The sequence below is a fragment of the Botryllus schlosseri genome, chromosome 6, assembly GCF_051294905.1.
Source record: "Botryllus schlosseri isolate E-star chromosome 6, Bs_hap1, whole genome shotgun sequence".
NCBI lineage: Eukaryota > Metazoa > Chordata > Ascidiacea > Stolidobranchia > Styelidae > Botryllus > Botryllus schlosseri.
Window position 1 is genome coordinate 561,019 of NC_137241.1, and position 27,849 is coordinate 588,867.

The following is a 27,849-nucleotide window of genomic DNA, read 5'->3' on the forward strand; positions in this document are numbered from 1 at the left end:
GAAATTTTTCAAGTAGAATCCGTGCTGAACCACCGCATCAACAATAATAGAAGCAAGTAACAAAAGACATATTTACAATTGATCTTGAAATGTGGCAAGTCGACGATCCAAAATGCATGCCAAACACGAAACAATAAATATGTTCGGATTTTTGACTTTTGACTATACTAAGAGACAAAATGCAATTTCAACATATTTATTGTTTCGTGTTTGGCATGCATTTTGGATCGTCGACTTGCCACATTTCAAGATCAATTGTAAATATGTCTTTTGTTACTTGCTTCTATTATTGTTGATGCGGTGGTTCAGCACGGATTCTACTTGAAAAATTTCAAAAACCGAAACTGATAAATTTATTCATATATTTGACTGGTGATAATAGTATTTACGGTGAGCAGGGATATGGGTTGGGACCATGAAATTTTTATGTAATGCATATTTCACGGTGGAATAACTGGGGAATTTAAAATCAAGCTTTTTATCAACCATACTCCTTGAAAGCACATTTCACAATAATTTTTTTTTGTGTAGGCCGTATCCCACAGACATTTTCAAGCCCGTCCCCCCCATTTTTTTTTTCATCCGTAACTTTTTTTTCATTGAGTTTAGGGCGAAACAGTTGGTTTTATTGAATTCCTTGGCCCCAGAATTGGTTAATTGGACATTTTAATTGGTTCTCTACCATCATTTAAGCGAAAAATATCGATTTCAAAGATTTTTGAAAGTAGCGCCACCTAGTGACGAGATGATTTTAAATCGCAATATCTTTTGAACCGCTGAACATTTTTCAATTTTTTTTTTTTTAATAAACTTGGAATTCAAAAAAGAACAACATATATAAATATTGGACAATTCTGAGAGTATGCATTACAAATCTCAAAAAATTTGCTAAATTATAATGGAATTAGCCAGAAGAAAGAGAGAGTCCACTTTCTTGAATCCTGAAATCATCCAAGAGGTCCAACATGGCGGTTGCGTCTCTTTCTTCGCAATTTCCTGATGATGCACGGATTCCCAACTTCATCAATAACCTTTTATACGCAGCAGTAAATTGCAGACAAGTAGGATTATTGTTGAAGCCTCCTGCTTTACGCTCAAGATGATCTTGACTGAACTTGTACATCAGCAAGTACCTCACCATTTTTGTAGCCACTAGGCGATCAAAAAGGCTCTGCGTGCTCTTTATGCAAACCAGAAATCCAAGGAATCCTGTTTTCCTGCGAGATTCAACAATGGGCTTTCCCGAGGGGTCCTGTAATTTGGCAATATAATCCATCATTTCATACATGAATGGACGCCACAAGTGCTGGTTTGATTCCTTTAAAGGAGATTTATACCCTTTTGCAAATGGGTTTCTCGAATTGAGTATGTCGAAAAGGCGATCAAAACTGCGCAAAAACTTGACGGTAGCAGCACTACCCCGAAAGCATCTCATTTTGAGGTTTTTATCACAATATTCGATTGCATCAGCAACACTGCTGCTGATTGTTTGAGCAGCCAAATTCACTTTCATCTTTTGCTGCTGCCATTCCACATGACACTTCTTCAGCTTATTGCCAAGTCTCAGGCCTTCTGATGCCTGGAGTTTTTGCAGTAAAATGATGAAATTCCAAGAAATTTGGTGCCCACTACCATCTTGCAAAGTACCCCATTCTGCTAGGCAGTTTCTGATTAGTTTGAGCATCTAGAATTACTTGGATTTGATGATCGGGTAAATACGGATTAGTAAAACTAGACACAATGTTCCTGGAGGATATATTTGCCCCTAATGCAGAAAGCATTGCGAAGTGACATGAAGGTCCGTCACATGTCAATGAAGCAACAGTTGCACCCACTTCATTAAGCTTGCTTATGCAAATTCTAACCAAATTTGCTCGTTCCGATCCTGTTAAACCATTAATGAAAAAGTATCCAAGCGGGATCTTCCAGGATGAATTGATACAAACAGCCATAAAAACTAATGCATCTTTAGCAAGAGGCAAAGAATCATCATCCTCACAGTCAGTACCCATGTCTACATATCCTCGGTATCGTTTTCCATCCCAAAAAACCTGTTTGCGGATCGACATTTCATCCATCATTATGGAGCATATTACAGGATTTGCTGATGCCTCTACTTTTCCTCTGATGGCAGAAAAGGCAATACTAGTAAAGCCAGGCTCAGCGGGAAGTTTTCCATACCAGCGTCTTATCACACTTGGATGGGGAAGAGCAAGTTGAAAATTCTGACGCACAAAATTGTATGCCTTGGTGGAATAATACTGAAGCGTCATTGCAAATGATTGCAGTTCCTTAGAGTATTTGACTCCTCTTCCACCAGCTTGTAGCTTCATACGTTGCAAGAGCTCACTTGGTAGACCACTGAATTTTTGTGACATTACCTCCACACACGAATCGCTTATCAAATTGTTCTTCTTAAGAGATGCAATGACCTCATCCAGAGATTTCACTTTTTTTTTGCAGACGGTATGTTTTCATTCTGGCTGCAACCAGCCTCTTTTTAATTTCTGCGACCCTACGGCGTTGCTGTTGAACGACTTTTCGAGGAGACGTGTGCGCACAGTAGCTGTGGTCGTGAAGAACTACTTCAGGATCAGCGGTTTGTGCTTCATAATGCCGTTTCTTATCTGGAACTGCAGAAGGTCTCACTCGTCGGTTGTTTGAAGCCTGAAATTTGTGAATTTTATGTTAACTAGGGCTAAAATAAAGGTATAGTAATTGGAACTCAAACTTCATAAATATATAGTCACTGTCTAGTGTCTACCGTACCTTTGGCCTCATATATTTTGGAAAATTCAGAAATCTTGTCGGCACCGCATTCGTCCTTAAACGAATTCTCCCGCCAACACGGTAAATATCACTTTCTGAAAAATGATCAGAGCAGATGATCGACGATCTTGCTGGCTCCCAGTCTTTTCTTCTAATACATTCTATCCATCTTTCTTTCAGGGAATCATTGGTAGGAAAGCTGCGTTGTAGAGAACATTGTATCAGTTCACAAGTAATTATATGATACGAAGCACACCAAATTGACCATTCTCTGTTATGAACGATGATAAAAGTAGCAGGAACATATGTGAAATTATCTTGTTTGATTTAGATATATCTGTTACTTTCTACCCCAGAAGGATAAACTATTAGGTAACCTTTTAAATCTAAAGCCAAAGGTAAACCTAAAGAAAACATCTTACGAGACAAATCGAACGTCTCGCACGCACAAAGCTATAATGAACTCGACCACGGAATTAGCAATTTGAACTTTAGTGTGAGCATCTGGCACCAGAAATATAGAATTATTACTCAACTATGCTGGACAAAACCGTGTGGCCCTCAATTATACCTTTCCTTCTAGTCCTAACTCCAACCTTCACGACAATTTTAAGCAAGGATTGAGTACTAAGCAAGTTATTGGCTGAACTGCCCATACAGAATACAAACAGTGACCTGGCTGGTCATGCTATTACAGGTATACTGATGAACTGACATGGTGCTGAGACTGCTGATATAGTCTGCTCTGATCATACCAACATCCATATACTTGTGACAAAATGTTCTGGTATAATAACACTTTAACATGGCCTAATCATTAATGCTGTGGCTTATCTGGACATTGATTAACTGTGATGGTCAGTAAATATTGAAAATAGAAACTGATTCTTCAAAGATAGTCCTGCTGCCCTGCATATTCTGCCATTCACTCACCGGTGAAATGTTCTTGGATGCCGACGCTTTACCAAAGACTCTTCATCGCTACTACCATCGCTATTACTTCTCATATATGACTCCGTGGATATCTTTTTCTGCCTTTTACTGCACCCATAGGCGCAACAAACGCTACCACCAAAACGAGATGTCTTCGACATGTCGAAATACACAGATAACACAGATATAAACACGAGATATTGGGCTGAAACAAATCCTGAATATTACGATGATTATTCATTCAAAGCTCCATTCGAATAAAATACTACAAACCCAATACGAATCAAATATATTTTAAAACTGTACGTTTTTCCATAAGCGCCTGTACTAAGTCGTCCAGCCTATCCCCCACAATGCAACTGTAACATGGTGACAACGCAAATTTGCTTAGCCGGAGATGGCAGTAGTTCGGGGCTTGGTTCAACCCCACCCATGCCTACGCCACTGTTAGTGGTGACGTATCATCTGCTAGCAATGGCTGCAAGAATATCGCGCCACCTGACGACACGTATGTTCTCGTTCTGCAACTGCTCGCTTTTAAAAAGTCACAACTAGAAGTACTCGAAATCTAGCTAGATTGAGTTTGTACGAGTGTGGTTACGATCTAATAGCGTTGATGCGAACGTGGGAGGATGTTAACAGAGTCACGTTGAGCAAGCGTAGGTTTATTAGCGAGAAGAAATAACATGGTTTGAATTTGACGTTTGCATGAGATCTAAGCAGCGTTCATTATACAATTTTTTAAAATTGAGTTGTAGACGACGGGGTTCAGAGTCACGTTGAGCAAGCGTAGGTTTATTAGCGAGAAGAAATAACATGGTTTGAATTTGACGTTTGCATGAGATCTAAGCGGCGTTCATTATACAATTTTTTAAAATTGAGTTGTAGACGACGGGGTTCAGCAACACGTGGTCTGCGAGGTCATATTTGGCGGAATTGTACAACACCATCAAACGCAACAATTCTACTCTGGTAAAAGAGTCCTCTTTTTCGATGCTGAAAATATGCTGGTGGGCCTATTTTTTCATCACGATACGACGCCGACACGCGGCTTACGATATATTTCAGGGAGAGAAAATCCAACACTAGCTCTGTCTGCGTACCGACTATGAGCACCATCACCGAGGTGATGGCAGTATCCATCGAAAAAAGAAAAAGCATCAAAGATTTCAAAATAGAAATTAAATTTCGCATGAAAGTGCCGAATCAACGTCACCACACCGATCATTTGATTTATTAACGACCGAAACAGCAATTCGTCAGCCCCCCTCCCCCAAAAAACGTTTGTCTTGGGCCCGAATAGGGTGATACACCGAAATTCTGGGGCTTCTCCCCCCAGGCCCCCTCAGGTTGTTCGTTTCGATAATAATTCCAGGGATATCTAGAAGTTCTAGATATCCCTGAATAATTCATTATTAAATTGGTCAACATATAATATAATAATAATTGGTCAATGTAATTACAATTGCCATCAATTTTTATACAGTCGTATCAGATTTAGAGCTAAGTGAGGTGTCTCGGAAATTGTAGGGGCAGTACATAGTACTTGAACATCTTGGGGCGAGGACCCGTTGGTATAATGGTTCGTCACATGATGTTATTTCGTGATCACGTAGGCTGTCGAGATATTGAAATCGCCCAAACGTAGCCTACTAAATTATGAGACGCACACGATTTAAAATTATTGGTATCTCTTCACTGGTAAAAATTTTTCCCTGTGGGATGGCATTTGTCTTGGCGGGTTTAAGATTGCTGTGATAGTAGTGTTGGTGGGTTTAAGATTGCTGTGATAGTAGTGTTACCATATTTTGGAATCGGGAAAGGAGGACACTTTTCAAAATTTTCAGACTTACAATTGTGGAGTAAAATTCGGAAAATGGTTAATTTTTCCCAACTTTGTGGAAGACTAAAATAAAAGGCCCTCACTTACGTCCTAACCGCGAATTTCCTGTTTAGTGCTATTTATGCCTATTTTCACTCGAAATTGTCCCTCGACTTAGTTCAGAAAGCTATACATGAGGTCGTAGTGCCAAAAAGAAGGATATTGATCGACCCATTCGGGGTACGAAGCACCACATCAGGGGGTACGAGATGCATTGTGGAATTAGGCCTATACATTCTGTGGAATATTTTCTTGGTCAATTTATTCAACTGGAAAATATTCTTCGCGTTACGCGCGATTTTGTATGAATGGATTTTCTGATTATAATATAAGTACCATCAGAAATTGGACAGGAGGTACGAGAAATATTATTGAAAGCACAAGAGGAACGATCGCTAAAAAGGTCAATAACCAATGCCATTACTATTGCACAATAATGATTTTATGTTATATATATAAGTTGTAGTTGATATATTCCAATAATGGAACATATCTAACGCTGGTTTAATTTTACTTTGGCAATGACAGTAACAATAGCAATAGCCTACTTATCACGACTATATCAAAAAGCCGGATTAGGCTACACCGCTCAAATGATCTGATGTTAGATCAACCTTCAGTAAATTAAAAAATGTTCTACATAAAATTGTGGCACGTCATAGGAGCATCTGGCTCCTCATCATCATTCATCATCATCATTCATCATTAGTTTATTCAGGGCCGTAACAGCACTTCGTCAGCCACCCCAAAAAAACGTTGGTCTTGGGCCCCCCATAGGGTGATAAATATAACTTCTGGAGGGCTTCGCCCCCCAGACCTTCCTAAGGCTATACGCTGTTTGCCGCTACTTGTCATCTATATTCGGTGTCCGTTTAGTAAGTCAGCTAATATTGCCTAAACGCGCTTGGCGCGAGATATTTCTTTAATTCATGACTGAATCGGTCAATATGATCGGGAATTGCATATATATTCCTATCAATTTTTACCCTCTCCATGCTCACGTAATCTGATTTACTGGTAGAGCTGAGTCAGGTGTGTTTGAAAAGGTAGGAGCCCTCAATAATAATTAAACATCTCCGGATGTATAGGCCTACCTGTTGGGCAGGAGCGAAACAGCACTTCGTCAGGACCCAAATAAATTTGAGTCTTGGACTTCCACAAGGTGATAAACCGTCCCCCATCACGTTGTTCGCTTTTGCCACGAAATCATAGTGGTACCGTACCGTTTCGTGAGCCAGCGCGATTCGCGAAGATTTCCGATTATTAATGATTAATCGGTCAATAGGATCGGGAATTAATAGGTTTACCATACGTCCTGTTTCAAGAGGATTTGTCCTCTTTTTTGAAAGTGTCCACGGAGGACGCCCTTTTAACATAACATAACATAACATAACATGGTTGGGTTATATTTTTATCTGAACAAGTCACACACAATGTACAATGCGATAAGACACAATGCGATGTCATGAACAGATAGGAGGATGTAGAACGACACGCATCAGTAGCGATCCTTTACTCTAACATCCACCTCGGCCTATGAGTGCCCGATGTCACAGTTCTTTTTCGATGTTGATCTCTTTGAAGCCGCGGCCCTTTCTACTAGTTCTTTTCCATTCTTTGTGAGTGCTTTCTTTCGTCGGATCTTTTTCTGGGCTTTTTTTTTTGTCGCCGTAAGAACGGCAACGGCAGGGGAAGAGGAGCCCAGATAAACCTCCGACGAGAATCGAACACGGTTCGCCTGCGTGCTGGGCGCTTATCGTAACCACTACACTATCTCCCCCCTTTTGTCCTCTTTTTTGAGATTTTGTCCTCTTTTTTGAAAATTTAGATCATATTCAGAGCAAATTGCGAGTGATATGCCGCAAATTAGCACAGAAGTGAAGCTCCGGCGGGTATTTCGGAGTTAGAAACGGTGAATTTAGCTCTGAGCGACAGCGAAAAGATGTTTTTTTTTTAGTCATTCACCTGGCAAAGTGGGGAGAGAAAAACGGTATTTTGAGCTCTGAGCGGATGAGCGGAAAAGTTGATCTTTTTTTTTTAGTCAACCGATCACAAAGTGGGGAAAATTCACCGGTTTTTGAGAATCCTTCTCCGGTTTTGCAAGGCTGATATTTCAGAAGAAGTGTCCTCTTTTTAGATTTCCAAAATATGGTAAGCCTAGAATTACATATATATAGGCTTACCATATTTCGGAAATGAAAAAAGAGGACACTTTTTCAGAAATTTCAGACATGCAAAACTGGAGAAGAATTCTCAAAAACCGGTAAATTTTTCCCACTTCATGATCGGTTGACTAAAAAAAAAAAAAAAAGGTCATCACTTCCGCTCAGAGCTCAAAATCACGTTTTTCACTCCACATTGCCAGGTGTATGACTAAAAAAAAAAAAAAAGGTCTTCTTTTCGCGCAGAGCTGAAATCACCACTTTTCCCTCCGAAATACCCGCCGGAGATTCACTTCTGCGCTAATTTGCGGCATATCACTCGCAATTTCCTCTAAATCTGACCTAAATTTTCAAAAAAGAGGACAAAATCTCAAAAAAGAGGACAAAAGGGCGTCCTCCGAGGACACTTTCAAAAAAGGCAAAGAGGACAAATCCTCTTAAAAGAGGACGTATGGTAAGCCTACATATATATTGCTATGAATTTCATGTCCTCTCTACTCATATTTACCGGTATAGCTGAGTGAGGTGTCTTCGAAACTGTGAGCCAGACTTGTACTAACTACTGAATAACTAGAACTACTAAATTTTTAAGACTGGCAACTATAACTAGAACTACCCAATTTTCAAATTCCGCAACTAGAACTACTCAATTTTCAAAACTCGCAACTATAACTAGAACTAACGAAGTTTAAATATCGGCAACTAACTAACTAAAACACAACTAACTACATTTAATTTTGAATCAACTCATTCATTTTTATTTTATTCGAATTCGGCGTTCCAACCTTCCACATGAACGTCGGGGTACAGCGAAATTACTGAAAATCAGACAGACAACACAGAACTATTCTGTAATCAGTAAAGGATAAACTAAACCATTTTCTGCAACGGTTGCTGATTGCAGCGAATCAACACGAGTGGCGAAAATGTTTTTTCGGTGAGTTTTGCCCTCTTCGGGAATACAAAATCCCAGCATGCGAGAAAGCCCTTTCACTGTGCGCAGATGTCGCAGTCATCCCAAAAAAATCTTTGGCCACGTTTCGTAATTCTGGCAAGTCGGTCATATTCCGCCAGTAATTCAGCACATTCTGACCCAGGGGTAGTCGCTGTTCCCTGGCATACTTTTTCACCTCAGACGGGCCGGATTCAACTTCAAGCGGACGACACTGACTTTGAGGTAGAAAGTTGAAGAGTGAGAGTCTCGGTTTCTTGCGCGTTGGAGAGCCAGGAGGAGAGGACCCAGGTGAGCTTGTCGACACCTCTGTATAATTTTAGATTTTATAGTCTAGCTTACCAACTATAATTTACAATGTAAGTGTAGAGCGACAAAACTTACCTTGGCCATGGTCGTACTCGGCTTCCTTGTCTGATGCCAGCTGCCTCTGCGTATCTAACAGGGCCGAAATGTATTCATGCAACTTTGTTACGTCTTCTTCGTTGTCCAACCAGGCAGACTTGAATCGGGGATCTAGGAGCGTTTCCACTTGGTAATCAGGATTTTGTAAAAACGGAGTGAGTCTTTCATTGATTTCTTGCTTCAAGCAGGCATCGAAATCTGGGCAGTAGCGCGACTTTACTTGAGACAGTCTGGTTCAGCCCAACCACACAGGCGCAGACTGCTGAAATGGTCACATGCTCGTCACCTTCTACAAAATTCATAGCCTCTGCAAATGGATCTAGAGCCAGAACCTATTGCGACGCGGGAATCGGATATTTCGGCGACAAGCATTTCACGGCTAGTCGGTTTTCACGTCGGTCATTACGTCTACTCGATTGATTGTTATTTAATTTGATTGGTTAATTTAATTGTCGCGGCGTCCGTTCTCGTTTTTCTTCATGTCTCACGGTTCCTGTTTCATTTCTCGTCAATCGACTTCTATATCGGACGAGCAAGCAATCTTGTGAATCTCGCCATTTAACTATATTCTGAACAAGCTATTCCGTATTGTATGTTCTGGACTGCTTGTATTTGAAACAGAAGAGATTTGAGATACACAACGCTTGCTAGTACCCATTGCCAGATTTAGTGTGCAGCAGACAGGATCCCGACACCTGATAAAGCGCCACTCATTGATTTCAGTGCCGCGTCGGAACAATTCACAAGAAGCCTATTTAAGCCGATATCTTCGATACGCTCTTCGATTCAGGCATCGCATGTGCAGTCTACATTCAAGACTCTTCTGCCCTACGAAGAGCGATCGACCCTGCTCGTCACTAAATCTGTTAATACTTAAGGAGTTTCGTTACGTTTGAGATGTCGTTTGTGAAATCTCCAACGGATTCTCACAAGTCTCCAACCTTGGCACCGACTTGGAAGCAACTAGCTAAGATGACGGTCGACGATTTACGATCCGAGTTACAAGTTCTTGGCGAAGCTACCAGTGGAAGCAAAGCTGTATTGACAGAGCGATTAAGAAAAATCCGCGATTCCAACAAACCCTCGCAAAAGAAAGAGTCGACGCCCTCTCCATTGAGCACCACTGAAAATCCATCTGAACTGGTCATGCTTTTTCAGATGATGAAGCATCAGCAAGATCTCGATCGTCAGCAGCAGCAATTAGATCGTGAAGCTGATCGCCGGCAGCAGCAATTAGATCGTGAAGATGCCGACCACAAGTTTCAGTTGCAGCTTGAAGAGCTCAAGCAGAGACAGGTGCTGGAGCGTGAGGAAAGCGAAAGACGGTTTCAACTGCAACTGGAAGAAATTCGACAGAAGTCATCAAAAGACCAACTCAACTCGGGCCACCCATCGGCAAGTAACGGCGATCCATGTCTACCTGAGGTCATTATAAGAAGATTCAGACGTATGCATGCCGAAGTTGTCGAGTCTTTGCAAGCGCTTGAAAATAAATATCGGAACCCCACCTCTTTCGAAGAGATCAACGTCTTCATACGATCAGTAGATATAGCAATGACCGATCTCAAGACATTCGTTGATGCCAAAATCGACCAGCTTAACGATGGTGATTTAAAGACCGAAATCGTTGATGGCATGAGAAGCTCGAAAGAAAGTTATCTGGCACACCTCCCTCTTGCCAAATCGAAATCTGCATCACTTAAAGCTGCCGAGGATGCCGAGAAAGCCGCCGGATCGCTCCCCAGTGGAATAGTGCCACCTACATTCAACGGCGACATTTTGACATTTCCCTCATTTTGGGAGTCATTCGAGCCACTGGTTCACGAAAATCCAAAGGTCAGTCGGTTTTACAAAATTACTTATTTAAAGGCGGCTCTCAAAGGATCGTCATCCGGCCTTCTTAATGGGTTCCCTTCGACGGCCGTGAGTTATGAGCCTGCCGTGGACGCTGTCCTTAAAAGGTACGGGAAGAAACAAGCCATAGTTAGAAATCACATCAAAGACTTGCTGCAAGGTGAGAAAGTCGAATTTAAGATCGATAAAGTCAGGAGGCTACTCGATGCCGCCACTGCAAAAAGGGCGATATTAACGCAGTATGACGTCTCTTGGGACCAACTGTTTACACAGGTACTCGAGTCTCAGCTGCCGGGTACGCTGCGCGAACGTTGGATCAGGAAAATTAGTCCTATGATCGATGACGATGAAGTTCCTGATTCCGATCTCTTGTTCGAATTTCTGACTACCGAGTTGGCGACGATGGAGTCCTTGCAGTCGCAGAGTGGGCGTCGCCCTACTGACGCACGTGACAAGCCGCAACATAAAGATAAACTGACTAGTTGCGTTGCCGGTGAAGTTGAAAAATCGTTTTCTGCGCAATCCCTGGTAACGCAATCCGTAACGCCATGCTGTAGCTACTGCTCGAGTCCTCATATGTTAAAATACTGTGACGAGTTTTTGAATTTGACTCCCCCCCCCCCCCAGCGAATGGCTGACTTGGTCATGAATAAGCCTGGAAAAGTATGTTTCAGATGCTTATCTCCGAAAGGGCATGAAGGTCATCCGAAGACATTCCACCAATGTAAGGAGCGTTGTTCCGTCGCGGGCTGTGGGAAACCCCACCACGAATTGCTACACGTTTCTGGGGAACCATTGGGCGACGTCAAGTGTATGGTTTCAACCATTGGCAAGCCTCTTTCCGCCCCTGTTTTGCGAGATGCGGACATCGACACATTACTGCCTACTGCGTTAGGAAGCATCAACCACAATGGCGAAAGGAAACAGGTTAGAATCGCATTCGACTCTTTTTCCCAGAAGAGCTTTGTAACCCGTGGACTAGCAGATTCAATGAAGCTAACGCCAACTAAAAGCGATTGCGTGGACATTAGTGGATTTGGAGGTAATTCTGCTTCAAGTGTTGTGGACGTTGTAAAATTCACGCTAGAGTCCACTGATGGCTTTGAAAACGTTAGTGTTGAGGCTTACGTTCAAGAAGGCGTGATTTGTGCGCCTTTAAGAAATGTAGATCTGTGCGCTAGTCAAATTTCTCACTTAGACGGTCTGAACCTTGCCGACCCCCTTCCAAGGAATAATGGGACCATTGATATTCTTCTCGGAGGGCGATACTATTTTTCGCTGATGCAGGGAGAGGTGATTAGTCCTGATGTTCCGGAAACGGGGCCTTATGCGATCAAAACTATATTTGGCTGGGTGTTGGCGGGTCCTTGCGTTAAACTGGAACAAGATAGGAGTAACACCTCTAGTTGTCTACTTCTCACAACTACACCAAATCACGATTCATTGAAGTCAGATCCATGGCAGTCGTTGAACGACAAGTTGGAAAGATTTTGGGATCAAGATAGCATCGGTATTTGTGACAAGAAGACTATTCCTACTGCAGAGGAACGGGATGCCGTGGAACAGTTCGAAAGGTCGGTACAGTTTGACGGCTCTAAATACGTTGTTTCCTTGCCATTCAGACGTGACGTGCCGGATTTGAAATCCAATTACCGCGAGGCCTATTCAAGATTGCTTTCAGCAGAGAAGACGCTGCGTAGGAATCCTGAGAAGTCGCGAAACTACGACGCCGCAATCATGGAATATGAGAAAAACGGGTTCTCGAGAAAATTAACTCAGGACGAGTTCGAAGAAATTGGTAAGCTCCCTCATTACTTTGTCCCGCACCACCCGGTATTCAAAGAATCCAGTACCTCCACTAAGCTTCGCATAGTATTCGACGCGAGTGCTCGAGATTGCCAAGGTATGTCACTGAACGACTGTCTACTCAAGGGGCCGAACTTACTACCTGATATTGCGTCAGTGTTACTTCGTTTTCGTACTCACAGGATTGCGCTCAGCGGGGATATCAAAAAGATGTTTTGCCAAACAGGTGTTGTTCCAGACCATCAAAGGTACCAATTATATCTTTGGCGTAATTGTGACTCTACTCGACCACCCGATGTTTATGTTATGACCCGGGTTATGTTCGGCATTACCTCCAGTCCGTTTCTTGCAATTCAGACCATTCTGCATCACTCTCGTTTGCAGGGAAAGGATGCGGAAATTTCGAACATAATTGAGAAAAACATGTACGTAGACGATGTTCATCTTGGCGGCGATAACGTTGACGAAGTACTCGCATTGCAACGCCGATTAGTTGATTTCTTTCGGGCAGGTGGATGGACGTTGGTCAAGTTTGGATCGAATAGCCGTGAGTTGATCGAACAAATTCCGAAGCACGCACGATTGCCAAACTGCGAGCTGGATTTTGACGATGCTAAGTGTGGCGAAGCCTCTTCGTTAGGGCTGAAATGGCATACTCTTGATGATCTGATGTATTGTAATGTGACTCCAAAACTCTGCGAACAAGACAAATTGGTTACTAAAAGAACCATGCTGAGCAAAGTCAGTCAAATTTATGATGTTTTCGGGTATTTTGCAGCCTTTGTAGTTCGCGTCAAGATTCTTCTCCAGGATTTATGGAGAAAGAAATTGGATTGGAACGATGAAGTCGATGAAGTCACAGCCACCAAGTACCGTCAATGGACAGAGGAACTGGCCTCGCTTGAATCTATAAAGATACCAAGGTATCTATTCGTTGGGCTTCTTGGTTTGAAGAACATTCAACTCCACGGATTCGCCGATGCATCTGAAGCCGCTTACGGCGCCGTTCTATACCTCAGAGCCATGGACGAGGAAGGTACAGTAGTGATTCGTTACCTGATGTCGAAAACGAGAGTCGCTCCTTTGAAAGCGATGTCCGTTGCGCGACTAGAACTAATGTCGGCACATTGTCTCGCTAAACTAGTTCGGTATTGCTTAGACGCTTGGTCCTCGGTTCTAACTGTCGACAACATTTATTTGTGGTTAGACTCGCAGATTGCTCTCGCCTGGCTCGCCAAGCCGAGTACATACTGGAAAACCTTCGTGAGAAATCGAGTGCAGGAAATACATGATCTTGTCTCGCCGGACGCCTGGCGTCATTGCCCCGGTTGCGAGAACCCAGCAGACCTACACAGTCGAGGCATGAGTCTCCACGACTTGAAGTCGAGTAGCGTATACTGGTATGGACCGCATTGGCTAGTTGAGGACGAGTCATGTTGGCCAACAAAAATTTTACCTAACAATATGACTTTGGACGCCCCGTTGTTGGAAAGTGCAAGTAATGTCCTTGTTGCTCATATTAAAGATTCGGTTCCATTTTTTGAGAAAGATTACAGCGACTTCAACAAGATCGTTCGTATCACCGCGAGAATTCTTCGTTGGAAGAACCGCAACTTTTCGGCATTGGACCCGCATTGCAACGACGTCCTAATTGGACCGAATGAGTACAATCTTGCCAGAGATCATTTATGGCGCCTCGTACAGCGATCCGAATTCGCAGGCGACTTCGACGATCTTCAAGGTGGTAAAGACGTGTCGCGTAAGTGCATATTTATCAACATGGACCCTCAGTACGATGATGATCGCAAATTAATCGTAGCAGGAAATCGTTTGCTACTATCCGATTTACCGGAGTGCGCGAAACATCCCGTAATACTTCCTTCAAAACATTCTCTCGTCGAAAAATTCATCTTGCATGTTCATACTACGAATTCCCACTCTCCACAGGATACCACTATTGCGATCATCCGCGAGTATTACAGTATTATCCATATTCGGGGCGAGGTTAGGCGAGCCCTACGTAAATGTATCACATGTCGACATTGGCGCACGAAACCCTTGACCCAGAAAATGGGAATACTGCCCCCAGAAAGAATTTGTGTAGCTCCTGCATTTTCAGAAGTGGGTCTTGATTTTACGGGACCCATTTATATCGACACTGGTACCAAAACTATGCAGAAGGCGTACATCTGTCTGTTTACCTGTCCCCACAGTAGGATGGTTCATTTTGAATTAACGAACAGTATGTCAACTGAAGAGTTCTTAGCTGCATTGAGACGCATGATGAACCGAAGAGGTTGGTGCAGAGAGATAATCAGCGACAACCAGAAAACCTTTAAGAAGGCTGAGAAGATCATCATACTATCCATCCGTGCGCTATTCAAAGGTACTGCTGATAACGAAAAATTGCAGAAGTTCATGACCGACAATGGTATTCACTGGAAGTACATAGTAGAGCGTGCGCCCCATCGCGGAGCGTTCTACGAGAGAATGAATCGCTCCCTCAAAGAGCCACTCCGGAAGATATTGGGTAAGGCCAGTCTAACCTACGTTGAAATGTATACCGTACTTACAGACATCGAATGCGCACTCAATCAAAGGCCGCTGACCTATTTGGGAGCCGACTCCCGGAATCCGCAGGCTATTACGCCGGCTCATCTCTGCATTGGACGTCCGCTCGGTCAACTGCCGTACTTGCCTACACGCGCCAACATTACGAAGCGGTTCCGATATCTGCAGACACTGCTCAAACACTTTTGGACAAGGTGGAGCAAGGAGTATCTGCCTTCGCTGCTTCGACGAAACAAATGGAACATTCAGCAACGAGCCCCGAAGATAGGAGATGTTTGCCTTATTGCAGAAGACGGGCTAAATAGACCGAGTTGGCTCACGGCACGAGTCATCGATACGATTGAAGGCAAAGATGGCCTTGTAAGGACGCTCAAGTTGAAAACGGCAAAAAGTATATTGACTCGTCCCATTCAGAAAATTCATCTGTTGGAACCTGTTGACTGACTACAGTCGGTCAAGGGGGGGAGGTTATTGCGACGCGGGAATCGGATATTTCGGCGACAAGCATTTCACGGCTAGTCGGTTTTCACGTCGGTCTTTACGTCTACTCGATTGATTGTTATTTAATTTGATTGGTTAATTTAATTGTCGCGGCGTCCGTTCTCGTTTTTTTTCATGTCTCACGGTTCCTGTTTCATTTCTCGTCAATCGACTTCTATATCGGACGAGCAAGCAATCTTGTGAATCTCGCCATTTAACTATATTCTGAACAAGCTATTCCGTATTGTATGTTCTGGACTGCTTGTATTTGAAACAGAAGAGATTTGAGATACACAACGCTTGCTAGTACCCATTGCCAGATCATTGATTTCAGTGCCGCGTCGGAACAGAACCATTCCATCAATGAACGCAATGTCCATAGACGTTAGTCTTATTGGCTTCTTGCGTGCAGTCAGCAGCTCAATCGCGCTGTTCAGATTCTGAGAGAGAGAGAGAGAGAGATATGATATTCTTTCTCGCCTGCACCATCGAGATGCTTTGGCGACGGAGTTGCGATACGGCCCCATGAGGTCATCTAGTCTGCGCCCCCGTTTTTTTTCTCCTCCATGCTATCCGTGATTGCTGAGCGCCTAGCAGGATAGCTGCGCCATAGAACTACCACTACAGATACCATTTTTCGAGTCTTTGGTATGACCCGGCCGGGGATCGAACCCACGACCTACCGCTCGAGAAGCCGGACGCATAACCATTACACTATCTTAACCATTACACTATCTTTTGTATGGATTTCAACATTTTCAACGTTGAATTCCCCCGAGTGTCGTTTCTTTGGTAGAGATACATGTTCTTAATATGCAAGAAGGCTGCTGAATGAATGGCTTTTCTCAGAGCCGCGGTCAACCTTGACAATTTTAGCACCATATTATGAGCTGCTGAATCCGTATCCTTCGCATTTTTTATAGCATGGGTTATACACAGTTGCATGCTGTGGGCAAAACAGGAAACACGTTCCGGTAACATTGACAACTATTTGTCGTTCTCCAGCTATATTACATCATCTTGCAGAGGGTCTGAAATATAGGATGCAGTGTCTTCGTCAATTTCACGATCGTGAGCAGTTCCAGCAGTGCTCTCATCATTATCGTAGTAAGCGGCCTGCTTACGGCGTAACTCTAACAATGATTCCCTGAAAGCCTTCAACATGACACGGTCATTGTCGGATACAACTTTCTTCGCCCTCATTTCGATACTGTACAATTGAACGATCCGTTCGTATAGGCTTCTGCGATATTTTCGGCTGTGTGACGTCCTGAAAACATGTCGCAACCTAGCATCCGCTTTTGCAGAGCAAATTCGTCATTTATGTAGTGGACAGTCAAGGCAAAAAACGACACCATCATTCGGTTAGTCCACAAATCAACCGCAACCGTAGCGTAACAAGCGTGTACTGATCTCACCGATCTTCCCGTATATTTTCCACAATGTGTTGTTCGCGATTTCGTAGCAGCGAGGAGCAAATTGTTTTGCGATCAGGCAGAGAATATTTTGGCTCCATCGCATCCATCACTTACTTGAATTGAGGGCGATCCACAATGCTCATGGGTAAGCCGTCACAGGCTACTGTGTCATAGGCGCCGACTTTTATTTTTGCATGGGGTGGCGGCAGGCGCGTAGTCAGGGGGGGTGTCGAAACACCCTCTTTTTGAAACGCAAAACCCCATCCTTTTGAAATGGCCATTCTGACGCTAATATTCAGTTGCAATTCAACAAGTCGTGTTATCAGTGTTACGCGGGGCCAATTAGCGAGATTCGTCCGTGCAGTGTGCACGCATATCGCATCGCACAATGTAACGCGACGCGATCTTCCGCTGAGATGATTGCGAAACTAGGTCATTGATTGCCGCATTATCGGTATTCGTCGCTGGACTGAGCAGTAACACGGCGCGACAATTCTGGAACACGGAAGATAGGCAAGAATGATGATTACAAACGCGCGTGGCCAATCAGTAATTATTCCCTACCGCCAACGCAGTGTGTTTTTACTTAGTATTGAGTAGCTCGCATCGCGACAATTGGTTGATGATTTAAACTTCGCTTTTGACTGCATTGCTGCATTCCCCGATTTACGTTCGCAAAGAATAATTGGATTAATATTATGGGCACTGGAATAGTATCCAACTAGCAGCCACACACAATAAAACTCTGTTCAACTAGGCGCTACGAGAATATTTATCACAAAAATGTTTCACAAAATACTTTAAACGCGACTTGCGGCCCTCATCGATGCAAATAATGCAATTTTATTTGTAGAAGGTGAACGTATATTTGGTCGTCAAATCGCGATAGGAGACGGTGTTTCTCAGAGCGTGCGATGAAATCGACGTTACTAACGACGAGGTCGAATTTGTACACCTATTAGGGATCGTTAGTTTGCTGAAATCAGCATCAGTACGCTGTGCGAAATACATAGTAGTGATCAATTTTATCGGACTCTACAATCGGCCGGCAAGGTTGCGCTGATAACGAAGTCGCAGACTTGCCGCAAACCTGCAATAATTAGAATTACAGGGCGCGCTAGTCAGTCATACCTAAATACCCAGATTCGGCAATGGCAATGAGCACAATGTGTTCAGACGCGAGCATAAGTTTCAATCAGAAAGATACATCAACACAAACAATATTACACTCAGAGATTGTTACTGTTTGGCAGAAGTGTTTCTGTTGTCGGCAGTAGGGCTGCATGCGGACGCGCTAAATCAAACCACCGCCGATAGTGCACATGTGATATCCATGACCCATCTCGCATACAAATGATTCTCGCTAATTTGCAGTACGCAGCATCGATAATACGAATTACTGAATTGGCCTACCTAAGTCCCGATCAGCCAGTCGAATTTGATCGTGAAAAGGTGCAATTTTAATTATCCAGGTGTTATTGCAGCAAAAGCAATATGGGCGCATGCCGCAACCTTATCCATACAAATACAAATTCCGATGGTCTGAAATGCGATCCGCGACATGGTTGCGCGCGATAGAGTGCGTCCAGCAATGAAGTTTGTTGGAACATAGAAAGTTCCCGCTCTATGTTCCAACAAACTAATCGAATAAATTCAGAATTTACGCCACCGAGAACCGCTTGTTGCATCAATATTTGTCAACATGATTCAACGCCGTGCACTGCACAATGCGCAGTAATAATAACAATCAAAGTGTCTTCAAAAAATACGAATGTATAAAGCAGACAAAAATTAGTAGCCTTGAGATGATAGCAAACGAGAAAGCGCGGATCTAATACGTAATTCCTCAACTTGCGTATAGCAAAATGGGGTTCCGAGTCTGACATCGCGACAATTGTTTGCAATTGAATATGCGCACTTTGCGCAGGACTGACTTTTAATTCGCAGACATACAATAACACACTGTCCTATTTCACGCAATAACACACTGTCCTATTTCACGCAACTAACTCAAGAATCATTTTGTAAACGAATATGCGCGCAAAGACAAGTTAATTGAGAGAATTAGAGCGTGAATTCGCTCATCCGGTAGAGAAAGCTGACCAGTGTTTCTTCGAGCCCGCGGGTCGAAATCGACGTCGCAAACGAGGTCGCTTCGATTGTATGATTATAGATTACTAATCACAGATTACGATTTATTGGGGCGTTTTAAGCACTAGTTCAAGCTGCGTATTCAATTATTTGCGCGCGTATCGGTTAATAGTAAATAATTGGCATTTACGCGATAATCACCGACTTGCTAATTGACAGCATAGATGACGGGTAATTAACCATTTTGTATGGGGTGGCCTCCACCCCATAACTCGGCGCCTATGGTTGTGAACAGCAGAATGTTCTGTAGGTGCGAACCAGCGGTATGGAAGGAGCGAATAATCCGAACTGAAACTTCAGGTTATGTAGGAATCAACAGACATCGATCGCATTCTAACTCAAGTCTTTTCGCGGTCATTTGTCACGACTGAACTATGACGTCTTCATGTAGAACCGCGTGTGCGATCCCTATACCTGTAACGTTATCATGTCGCGTCTGTATCAGTTACGTTAACATAACGTTAACATACCGCGTCAGTCTATACCGAAAGTACGAATCACCACCGCGCGCATAAGAGCAACGATATATCGAAGTCGCAATCACCGTAAACGTTGGGATTACCTCAAATTGGCCATATATAATAATTTGGGATATAAACTAATATAATAATTTAGGATATAAACTAAGAACCAATCACGTGACTATTTACCATACCTGATACATATTCAACACTGTGCGAGAGATGCCTATACCCACGACGGTAGTCAAATCATCAACAGTCTATACCTGAAGGGTCACCATGTCGCCGCGCCTATACCTGAAAAGGTAACAATGCCGCCGCAGCCTATACTGAAAAGGTAACCATGCCACCACGAGTTTTCACGTCAACATGCCGCCGCAGCCTATACCCGAAAAGGTAACCATGTCAGTCACCCATAAGACACAATGGCACCATGCGACCGGAGCCTATAGTTATAAGGGTCACCATGCCACCACGAGTTTCACGGCACCATGCCGCCGCGCCCATAAGCCACCATTGGGTCATGCGAGCGATCATATATACTACTGAGGTGACCCCCCCCCTCCGGGAGGGGAAACGAACAACGAGAGCTGCGACATGAGCGCTCAGACAAAATTAGAAAGAAAAAAAAGAAACAGGCAGACACACAAGATGATATGCCCGATCACATGGGAAGGAAGCTGGAACAGGCTGCAAGGAGACATCTAGCAGCAAGACTAACTGCCAAGAGCCTAGAGAATGTCTTTACAAACTCAAGCACCTCTGAGGAGGACGAAGAAAGCCTCTTTGCTGATAAGCCAGTAGACTGGTTTACAATATCCTCCCCTGAGGTAAATACACAGCTGGAGGGCACCCCAAACAAGGGATAAAGAGTCAGGGACTGCGTAAGCCCCGGAATAGAAATCACGCCAGCGAGGAAGGCCCTGAGCCTATCTAAGGACGGAGTCGAGATGACACAATGCCACAAATGTAGCAAACCTATTGCCTTCACCAACGAAGGTGATACGAGCAAATGTCACCACTGCAACACTGACCATTTTTTACCGTCCGAGTAAGCTGCAACGATGATGACATATGCGTAATCATGGACGAATTTAGGAAAAACAACGGCCGAATGGTCGGTCTGCCCCGCTTGTGGAAAGAATGCTGCTGTAACTTAGGTAAAGAAGAGAATGGTATGCTCCCAGCCCGTGCTGGAGATGCACAGAAAAAATGTAGAAATCCCGAAAACTTACCTCAAAAGAATCAATGGCGGGCGACAGCGAAATAAAAGTACTCACGATAAATGCAAATGTCTTGCAAGAAGAAAACAAGAGAAAACTACTCTTCAGTTTCATCAGAAACACAGGGGCGGACGTAGCACTAATTCAAGAAACTCACACAACACCAGAAAAAGAACAAACCTGGAGCCAAGAATGGAAGGGCCAGTCTTGCTGAAACTCGGAAACGCAGGAACAGCAATCATCCACAAAAGGACGTCATGCAAAATCGCCAAACACGAGAAAGACCCTTATGAAAGAATTCTCAAGGTCGGTATACACTTTGGTGACAATTACTTAGAAATTACTCGGCGCGAAATGCGACAATTGGCAGCGCGAACGTCCAGAACGACCCCCCCAGATAATAGGGGGAGATTTCTATGCAATAGAAAACCACGAAATTGATAGGGAACCGATGAAACCAGGTGAGAAGGAACTCGCCAGATATCTCAAAGCAGTGATCCAAACAATAGGGGTAAAAGATGCCTTTAGAGAGGTTAATGAAAAAAAAAAGATTTTACCTACTTCTATAACAACGGCAAGTCAAGACTTGACAGGATATAGGCTACGTATCGGACCGCTTGAAAACAACCGAATGCAAACACATCCCATCTGCAATCTCGGACCACGACGCGGTCTTAGCGACGGTACGCTTAAAGAAAAAAGGCAAACACGTCGCTGAAAGAAAAAAGGCAAACACAATTTGGAAGAACAACGTCCGGACCTACTCTAGAGAGCTTCCAAGAGGAACTAAGTAAAAAATGGAAAAAATGGGAGACTCTATACCCACTTATATACAAAGACATAGTAGAATGGTGGGAATCAATCAAGCAACGAATAAAAGAGCTCGCAAAAAACACACACAAAAAAAGCCTCGAGAGAAAAGAGAAGGGAAATAGTAAAACAGGAACAAAACCTACAAAAAGCGAGAACGAACGTGGTGATGCAAAATCATCCTATCACTACATACAAAAAGAAGAACCATATGGAGGCTAAAAGCAGAGGAGTTAAGTGAAACTAAAAAAAAAGAGGCAAAAATTGAGGAGGAAACGTTACTAGACAGCAACCCATACATATTATGCAAAAAACTAAAGAAGAGAGATGGCCACCATACACCAACTAAAGACCCCCTCAGGCATAGCCACCTCAAATGAGGAAATCAGCCTAATAGCCTCGAACTACTACGAGAGCCTGTACGCCGCAAGGCCAACAAACAGACACTACATGGCAGACCACTTCTTGAGCTATCAAGAAAGCACACTTACCACAGAACAAAGCGAAGCAGTGGGTGGCAAAATACAAAGGGATGAACTCAAAAGAGCCATCCTACAGCAAAGGAAAAACAGGACACCAGGGAATGATGGGCTAAGCTCAGAGTTCTATCAACTGAACATAGACACACTGGTGAACAGCCTTACAGCCTTTTGGAGGTCTATTGGTGAACAGCCTTACAGCCTTTTGGAGGTCTATAACGAAATCTTCTTAATAAAAAACATCTCCGGGAACCTCGCATCTCCGGGAACCTCGCAAAAACATCTCCGGGCACCTCGCAAGAGGTATCTCAAAGATAATATATAAAAAAGGAACAGTGAAGACATCAGGAATTATAGGCCAATCAGCCTTCTCAACTCGGACTATAAGATTCTGTCCTAACCATCCTAACGAACAGGCCAAAAGGAGTCCTCCCAGACATTACACACAAGCACCAGTATGTGAATCCACCAAACAACATAGGACAGATAAACCTTCTGCTAAGAGAGAGCTCAGCCCAAATGAGAAACATCAAGAAAGGAGCAATCATATCAATAGATTTTAAAACGGCTCACAAGCACCGCAATAGATAACTCGAAACCTCACGCCTTCAAGCCACTCGCACATTGGGTGGAAACCGACAAAACCCTGAAAGAACTGAAATTCGGAAAGGAGCACATCAAAATGAGGAAAAACAGGAAACTGTATGAAGATTCTATCAGAAAAAACAACGCAAGAGCACTGAGCGAAATGGAAGGTCTAAACTGGGTCAATATTCAGCACAGATCACTAACATACGATCAAAGAGGATTTAACTGGACGATCACGAGCGGGCTCCTCCCGACAAATGTAAGCCTCCACGCAAGAGCCCTCAGCGTGTCCAGAGAATGCGGACTTTGCGACAATCAACTGGAAACAACCATCCACATCTTCATCCAATGCGCAATAACATCGCAACCCAGAGAGACCATCACGAAAGCATGGATAAAAGCAACCGGAAAAACAATCTCCACTAATAACATGCAAACAGTCATTAATATGGACCCAGGGCCTCCCCAGCCGAGGCCCTAACTGAACAACAAGAAGCAACCCTAGTGGTGCTTCTGACCATATACAAGCAAGCCGTGCGGAGAGCCAGGAACAGAGTCAAGGAGGAAAAAGAAAGGCAACCAGGAAAGACTGGATACTGAAATCAATAATACAAAGGCTCAGGCTTAGAAGAAAACTCCAAGAAGAAGGGGAAATCGAGTGGCTACAAGCTGAAAAGAGCACGTAAAGAGATCGCAATAACGCAATAAGAGACCCTAGCTAACGCCTTGTTTATCCCAACGGATAACACATGCCGCGAGCAAAGGCCAAACATACAATGTTCTTGTTTATGTTTGCACTTATCTGAACATTATTTGTGTGCATTATCATTTCTGGAATAAAATAACTAAGAAGGTAAGCATCGGCTCTCTGGACGCTGGCCGGTGCGAAACCCTAGCGGTCCAACCATAATACTTTCCAATCACTCTCACACCTAGGACGAGTATGGCCGTACGGCTTTTCATAGTCCGACCCCGGGGATGCGGTCAGATTGGTGGCTCTCTCGCCAGGCACAAGTATGCTGGCGGCGGAACAAGTGGCCGCAGACGCCCCCAGTCAAAGCCTGCTTGTACCGACCGTTTGCACCCGAGTAACAAGACGAAAAAAAGGAAAGCAAACGCTGGCGAGAACAAAGCAGACAGCCCGAAAATCGATGTAGTTTTTATGTTGAGGCCAGAGAGATAGCTAACGCTCTGTGGATATATACGAAATGTCGATGGATATGGATATACAAAGGGGTGCGGCCCCAACGACGTATGCGACAGCACTAGGAGCTGAAGAACCAGTGGACCGAACATGCAATATGGGAATAAGAATGGCACAAGTGCCGGACAGAAAGGTACTGTTGAAATTTTTTATACGGTTGGCATAAACAAGGAAAATATTGAGGGAATCGGTAAATTTCCTAATGGACAAGTAGACCTGACGTTCATGGAACGAGAAATGGTAACAAAAATCGATAGAGAAATGACCAAAATGAAAAAAGAGGGGACGGAGCTCCCCTCACATTGGCTTCATGTTACGGAGAACATTGCCGTTTACTTAAGTTGGATTCCTACAAGAACGAAGGACGAAAAAATCTTACATTTTTTCGAGCAAAACCAAATTACAGTAAAAAGCATAATACACCAGCGCGACGATATGGGGTTCAAAAATGCGGTGAGAAGCCTCCTGGTAGGGAGAAAACAATTAGAGGAAAACCCAATCAGCTCATATGTGAACATTGGAGGCTTTAAAATAGCTGTCAAATATAAAGGCCAGACAACAACCTACACCTATTGTAATGAGGCGGGGCACTTCGCCAGATTCTGTCCGGAAAAGAAAACAACAAAAAATATAACAGGCCCAGGAGCAAAAATAGGGAGCGAGGCCTTAACAACGAAGCCACTCCTCAAACAGTACAATACCAAGAATCATATAAAAACCCTTTGATGGGGCCGGAAGGTCCTACACCCCTTGCAAAGGCGCTGCATGAGATGGGGAAAAAAGCACCAAAATCTTTATGTGAAAACCAATTAGACATGGAAACCATACCAAAACAACTTGACAGAGAACAAAATGAAACAAATGAAAATGACACAGAAAATAATGAAACAGCAGACCAGGCAAATACGCAGGGAGATGCAGTGATGCAAGAGGGTGGAAAGCCTCAAGAAGAAGCTGAAAGAAGACGGGAGGAGGCAGTAAAGATCGCAAAAAGCATGGAGGATATGCTCACCACCTCAGACACTACTGAATCTGAGCGGGGAAGCGAAGACACAACACCGAATACGACTGACTGGTTCGCCAGCCCTGCGGGATTCCTCAGCGAGGCGGATGTCCCAAAAGAAGATTGGGAACAGGTTAACAGGAAGAATGCAGAGAAACGGTCCAGAGATAGCACAGACTCTGAAAAAGAACAGCAGCCTGCAAGGATTCAGTCTGTCAACTGAAGGGGTAGATATGGGCAACTGCCTGAAATGTGACAAGAATATAGCGTTCACCAGCTACGGAAGAACATCAGAATGTATTAGTTGCAGGACAGTGCACCATACGATTGTTGCCTGCTGCAATAATAATGTCTACTTCGTAACAGAAGAACAGTTCCAAAATGAGAAGCTAAATTGTGGTACATGCAAAAGCCTTTGCTATATCACTGACTGCTACACTAAGGAAAAGCAAAATAAATCTCACCCGTGCCCAAGATGCGGGAAGAAATGGGAAACAACCCCGGTGTCATAATAAACCAACAAAATGTCGAGCACCATTTATAAAAATTCTTTCACTTAATGCCTGTGGCATGAATGACAGAACGAAAAGGAAGCTAATATTTGAATACGCTAAAAAAACAGGGGCTGATACAACATGTATACAAGAAACACACTCATCATTGGAAACCGAAAACATAGAGAATGGAAATGGGGAAAATCAATATGGAATTCAGCAAACAGACGTACAGCAGGAACAGCAATCCTGCTGACACAAAAACGCAACAAAATGAAAATAACAAAACAGCAAATGGACATAGATGGAAGGCTATGCCAAGCTGAAATTGAAACTGGCGGCAAAAAGATAAATATCACAAACTTCTACGGATATAATAATAGGAAAAAAAAAGGAAACGGATATAATAATAGGAAAAAAAGGAAAAGACAACTACGAGAACTCATTGTGAGAACAAAAAAAGGAACTGACAAAATAATAGCGGGGGACTTAAATGGCATCGACAACTGCGAATTAGATAGGGAACCCGTAAATATTGTCAGAGACGATGCTCCGTAAATATTGTCAGAGACGATGCTGACGCCAGAACCAGCATGGCCACGATGAAAGCATTCGGGGTAACCGACAGCTTCAGAGAAACAAATGGCAAAAAGAAAGAATACACCTACTTCTACCCAGCTGGGTAAAGCCCGGTTGGATAGAATATACACGTCCAAAAACATCAGGGCGACAAAATGCGAACACCTACCATGTATCTACATCTACACGGATCATGATGCAATCATGACAACGGTACAAGTAAAAAGCAAAATAGAAAAAGGTCAAACGGCCTGGAAAAACAATACTCAAGTATATGAAAGAAAGGAATTTCAAGAAAAACTTGAGTCAAAATGGAAACGCTGGAGTACCCTATACCCACATATCTACCCGAAACGAGTGGAATGGTGGTTGGGAGTTGAAAGGCGACTAAAAATACTAGTGACCAAACACGCGCGAGAAATCAGAATAGAAAAAAGAGAACAGGAAACAAATGACGAGAGGAAACTCGAAAAAGAGAGAAGAGACACCATCTCAGGCAAGATTTCTCATGCTAAATATAGAAAGAGGAAACGTTATGGAAACTACAAAGGGAGGCCAAGGCTGAAGAGGAAAACAGTCCTCGACCAAAAGCCATATCTCCTATGTAAGACAAGAAACAGCAACAATCAGTGAAATAACAGACCGATACCGCAAACATACAAGACGGGAAACGGTAGAAGACTACTACCGAGAACTTTATAGTGAGAAACCACTGACATTACTATGGCAGGAAAATTTCCCGAATATCAAAAACAAAAGCTGACTGAAAAACAGAAACAACAAATAGAGGCGGAAATAACGATACAAGAAGTACGCCTTGCAATACAGCAGCAAAGGAAAAGAAAAACCCCTGGAGGGGATGGAATCACTGAACCAAAAAACAGTTCAAATGGAACTAACGGAGCTGTTCAATGAAATATACATAAAACAAGACATCAGACCGGAACTAGCTAGAGGGATCATCAAGGTTCTACATAAAATTGAGATAACATGAAAATTCAGAACTACAGACCTATATAACCTTGCTTAACTCACCATATAAAATCCTCAATAAAATCCTCTCCAATAGACTGCAGGATATCACTCACCACCATCAATTATTTAATCGCCAGGATATCACTCACCACCATCAATTCTGTAATCCGCCAAAAACAATCGAACAGCTTAACCTCATAACAAACCTCATAACAAGAGAAATAGCGGCGGACAAATAGCGGCGGACATGAAGAGATACCAAAAAGGAGCGATAATATCTGTAGACTTTTAAAAAGCATATGACTCTGTCAACCACAGATTTATGCAAAGAGCCCTAGAGACCACTGGCTTTGGGAAAAACTTCCGCGGATACCTGAATATATACATGCAGGGAGAATCCAAGATCTCAATAGGTGGAAAGATAGCGGAAAGTATGGAAATCAAATCGGGCATCAAGCAGGTGTACCCGATATCCATGTATCTTTTTACCATCACGACGGAATCCCTCCTGCAAGGGCTAAATCACCTCGAAAGGAACTAGGCTAACAGGCTACAACGCCCCCATAGTAGCCGTTTCATATGCGGACGACGTAACAATAACATTAGGCGATGCCATAGAGACACTGGCAAGGCAATGGAAATTATAAAAA

General features: G+C 43.3%; 2 protein-coding genes and 1 long non-coding RNA gene across 5 annotated transcripts; 1 reads left to right on the forward strand and 2 right to left on the reverse strand.

Annotated features, from left to right (window-relative positions):
- Nucleotides 1–915: 915 nt before the first annotated feature.
- On the reverse strand, nt 916–4,129 carry LOC145440595 (THAP domain-containing protein 1-like). Of its 3 annotated transcripts, none has more exons than XR_013915569.1 (4): nt 3,703–4,129; nt 2,770–2,968; nt 1,139–2,667; nt 916–1,083 (listed from the first exon to the last, which is right to left on the reverse strand). XR_013915569.1 is itself a non-coding variant. In XM_080318250.1 (3 exons), the coding sequence occupies exons 1-3, from the start codon at nt 3,861–3,863 to the stop codon at nt 2,434–2,436; spliced, it is 594 nt and encodes a 197-aa protein (XP_080174376.1). In that variant the 5' UTR covers nt 3,864–4,129; the 3' UTR covers nt 1,158–2,433. The 3 variants fall into 3 exon arrangements, 1 of the variants encoding a protein (XP_080174376.1); XR_013915568.1 differs by having other exon boundaries at nt 916–1,086; XM_080318250.1 differs by lacking the exon at nt 916–1,083 and having other exon boundaries at nt 1,158–2,667.
- A 4,347-nt stretch (nt 4,130–8,476) lies between these two features.
- LOC145440612 (uncharacterized) lies at nt 8,477–19,462 on the reverse strand. Its single transcript, XR_013915583.1, has 2 exons — nt 16,168–19,462; nt 8,477–9,435 (listed from the first exon to the last, which is right to left on the reverse strand). It is a non-coding gene; the product is annotated as an uncharacterized LOC145440612 (long non-coding RNA).
- LOC145440773 (uncharacterized) lies at nt 10,076–15,778 on the forward strand. Its single transcript, XM_080318519.1, has 2 exons — nt 10,076–14,522; nt 15,030–15,778. The coding sequence occupies exons 1-2, from the start codon at nt 10,076–10,078 to the stop codon at nt 15,776–15,778; spliced, it is 5,196 nt and encodes a 1,731-aa protein (XP_080174645.1).
- Nucleotides 19,463–27,849: the final 8,387 nt, after the last annotated feature.

Bases quoted from the DNA above. Each gene is read 5' to 3' on its own strand.
- LOC145440595 (XM_080318250.1), bottom strand. From the start codon at position 3,863: ATGTCGAAGACATCTCGTTTTGGTGGTAGCGTTTGTTGCGCCTATGGG. The intron at 2,969-3,702 runs GTGAGTGAATGG...TCTACAACGCAG, and splicing joins CATCCAAGAACATTTCACCG to CTTTCCTACCAATGATTCCC. The intron at 2,668-2,769 runs GTACGGTAGACA...CACAAATTTCAG, and splicing joins CAAAATATATGAGGCCAAAG to GCTTCAAACAACCGACGAGT.
- LOC145440773 (XM_080318519.1), top strand. From the start codon at position 10,076: ATGACGGTCGACGATTTACGATCCGAGTTACAAGTTCTTGGCGAAGCT. The intron at 14,523-15,029 runs GTAAGTGCATAT...AAGAGTTCTTAG, and splicing joins AGGTGGTAAAGACGTGTCGC to CTGCATTGAGACGCATGATG.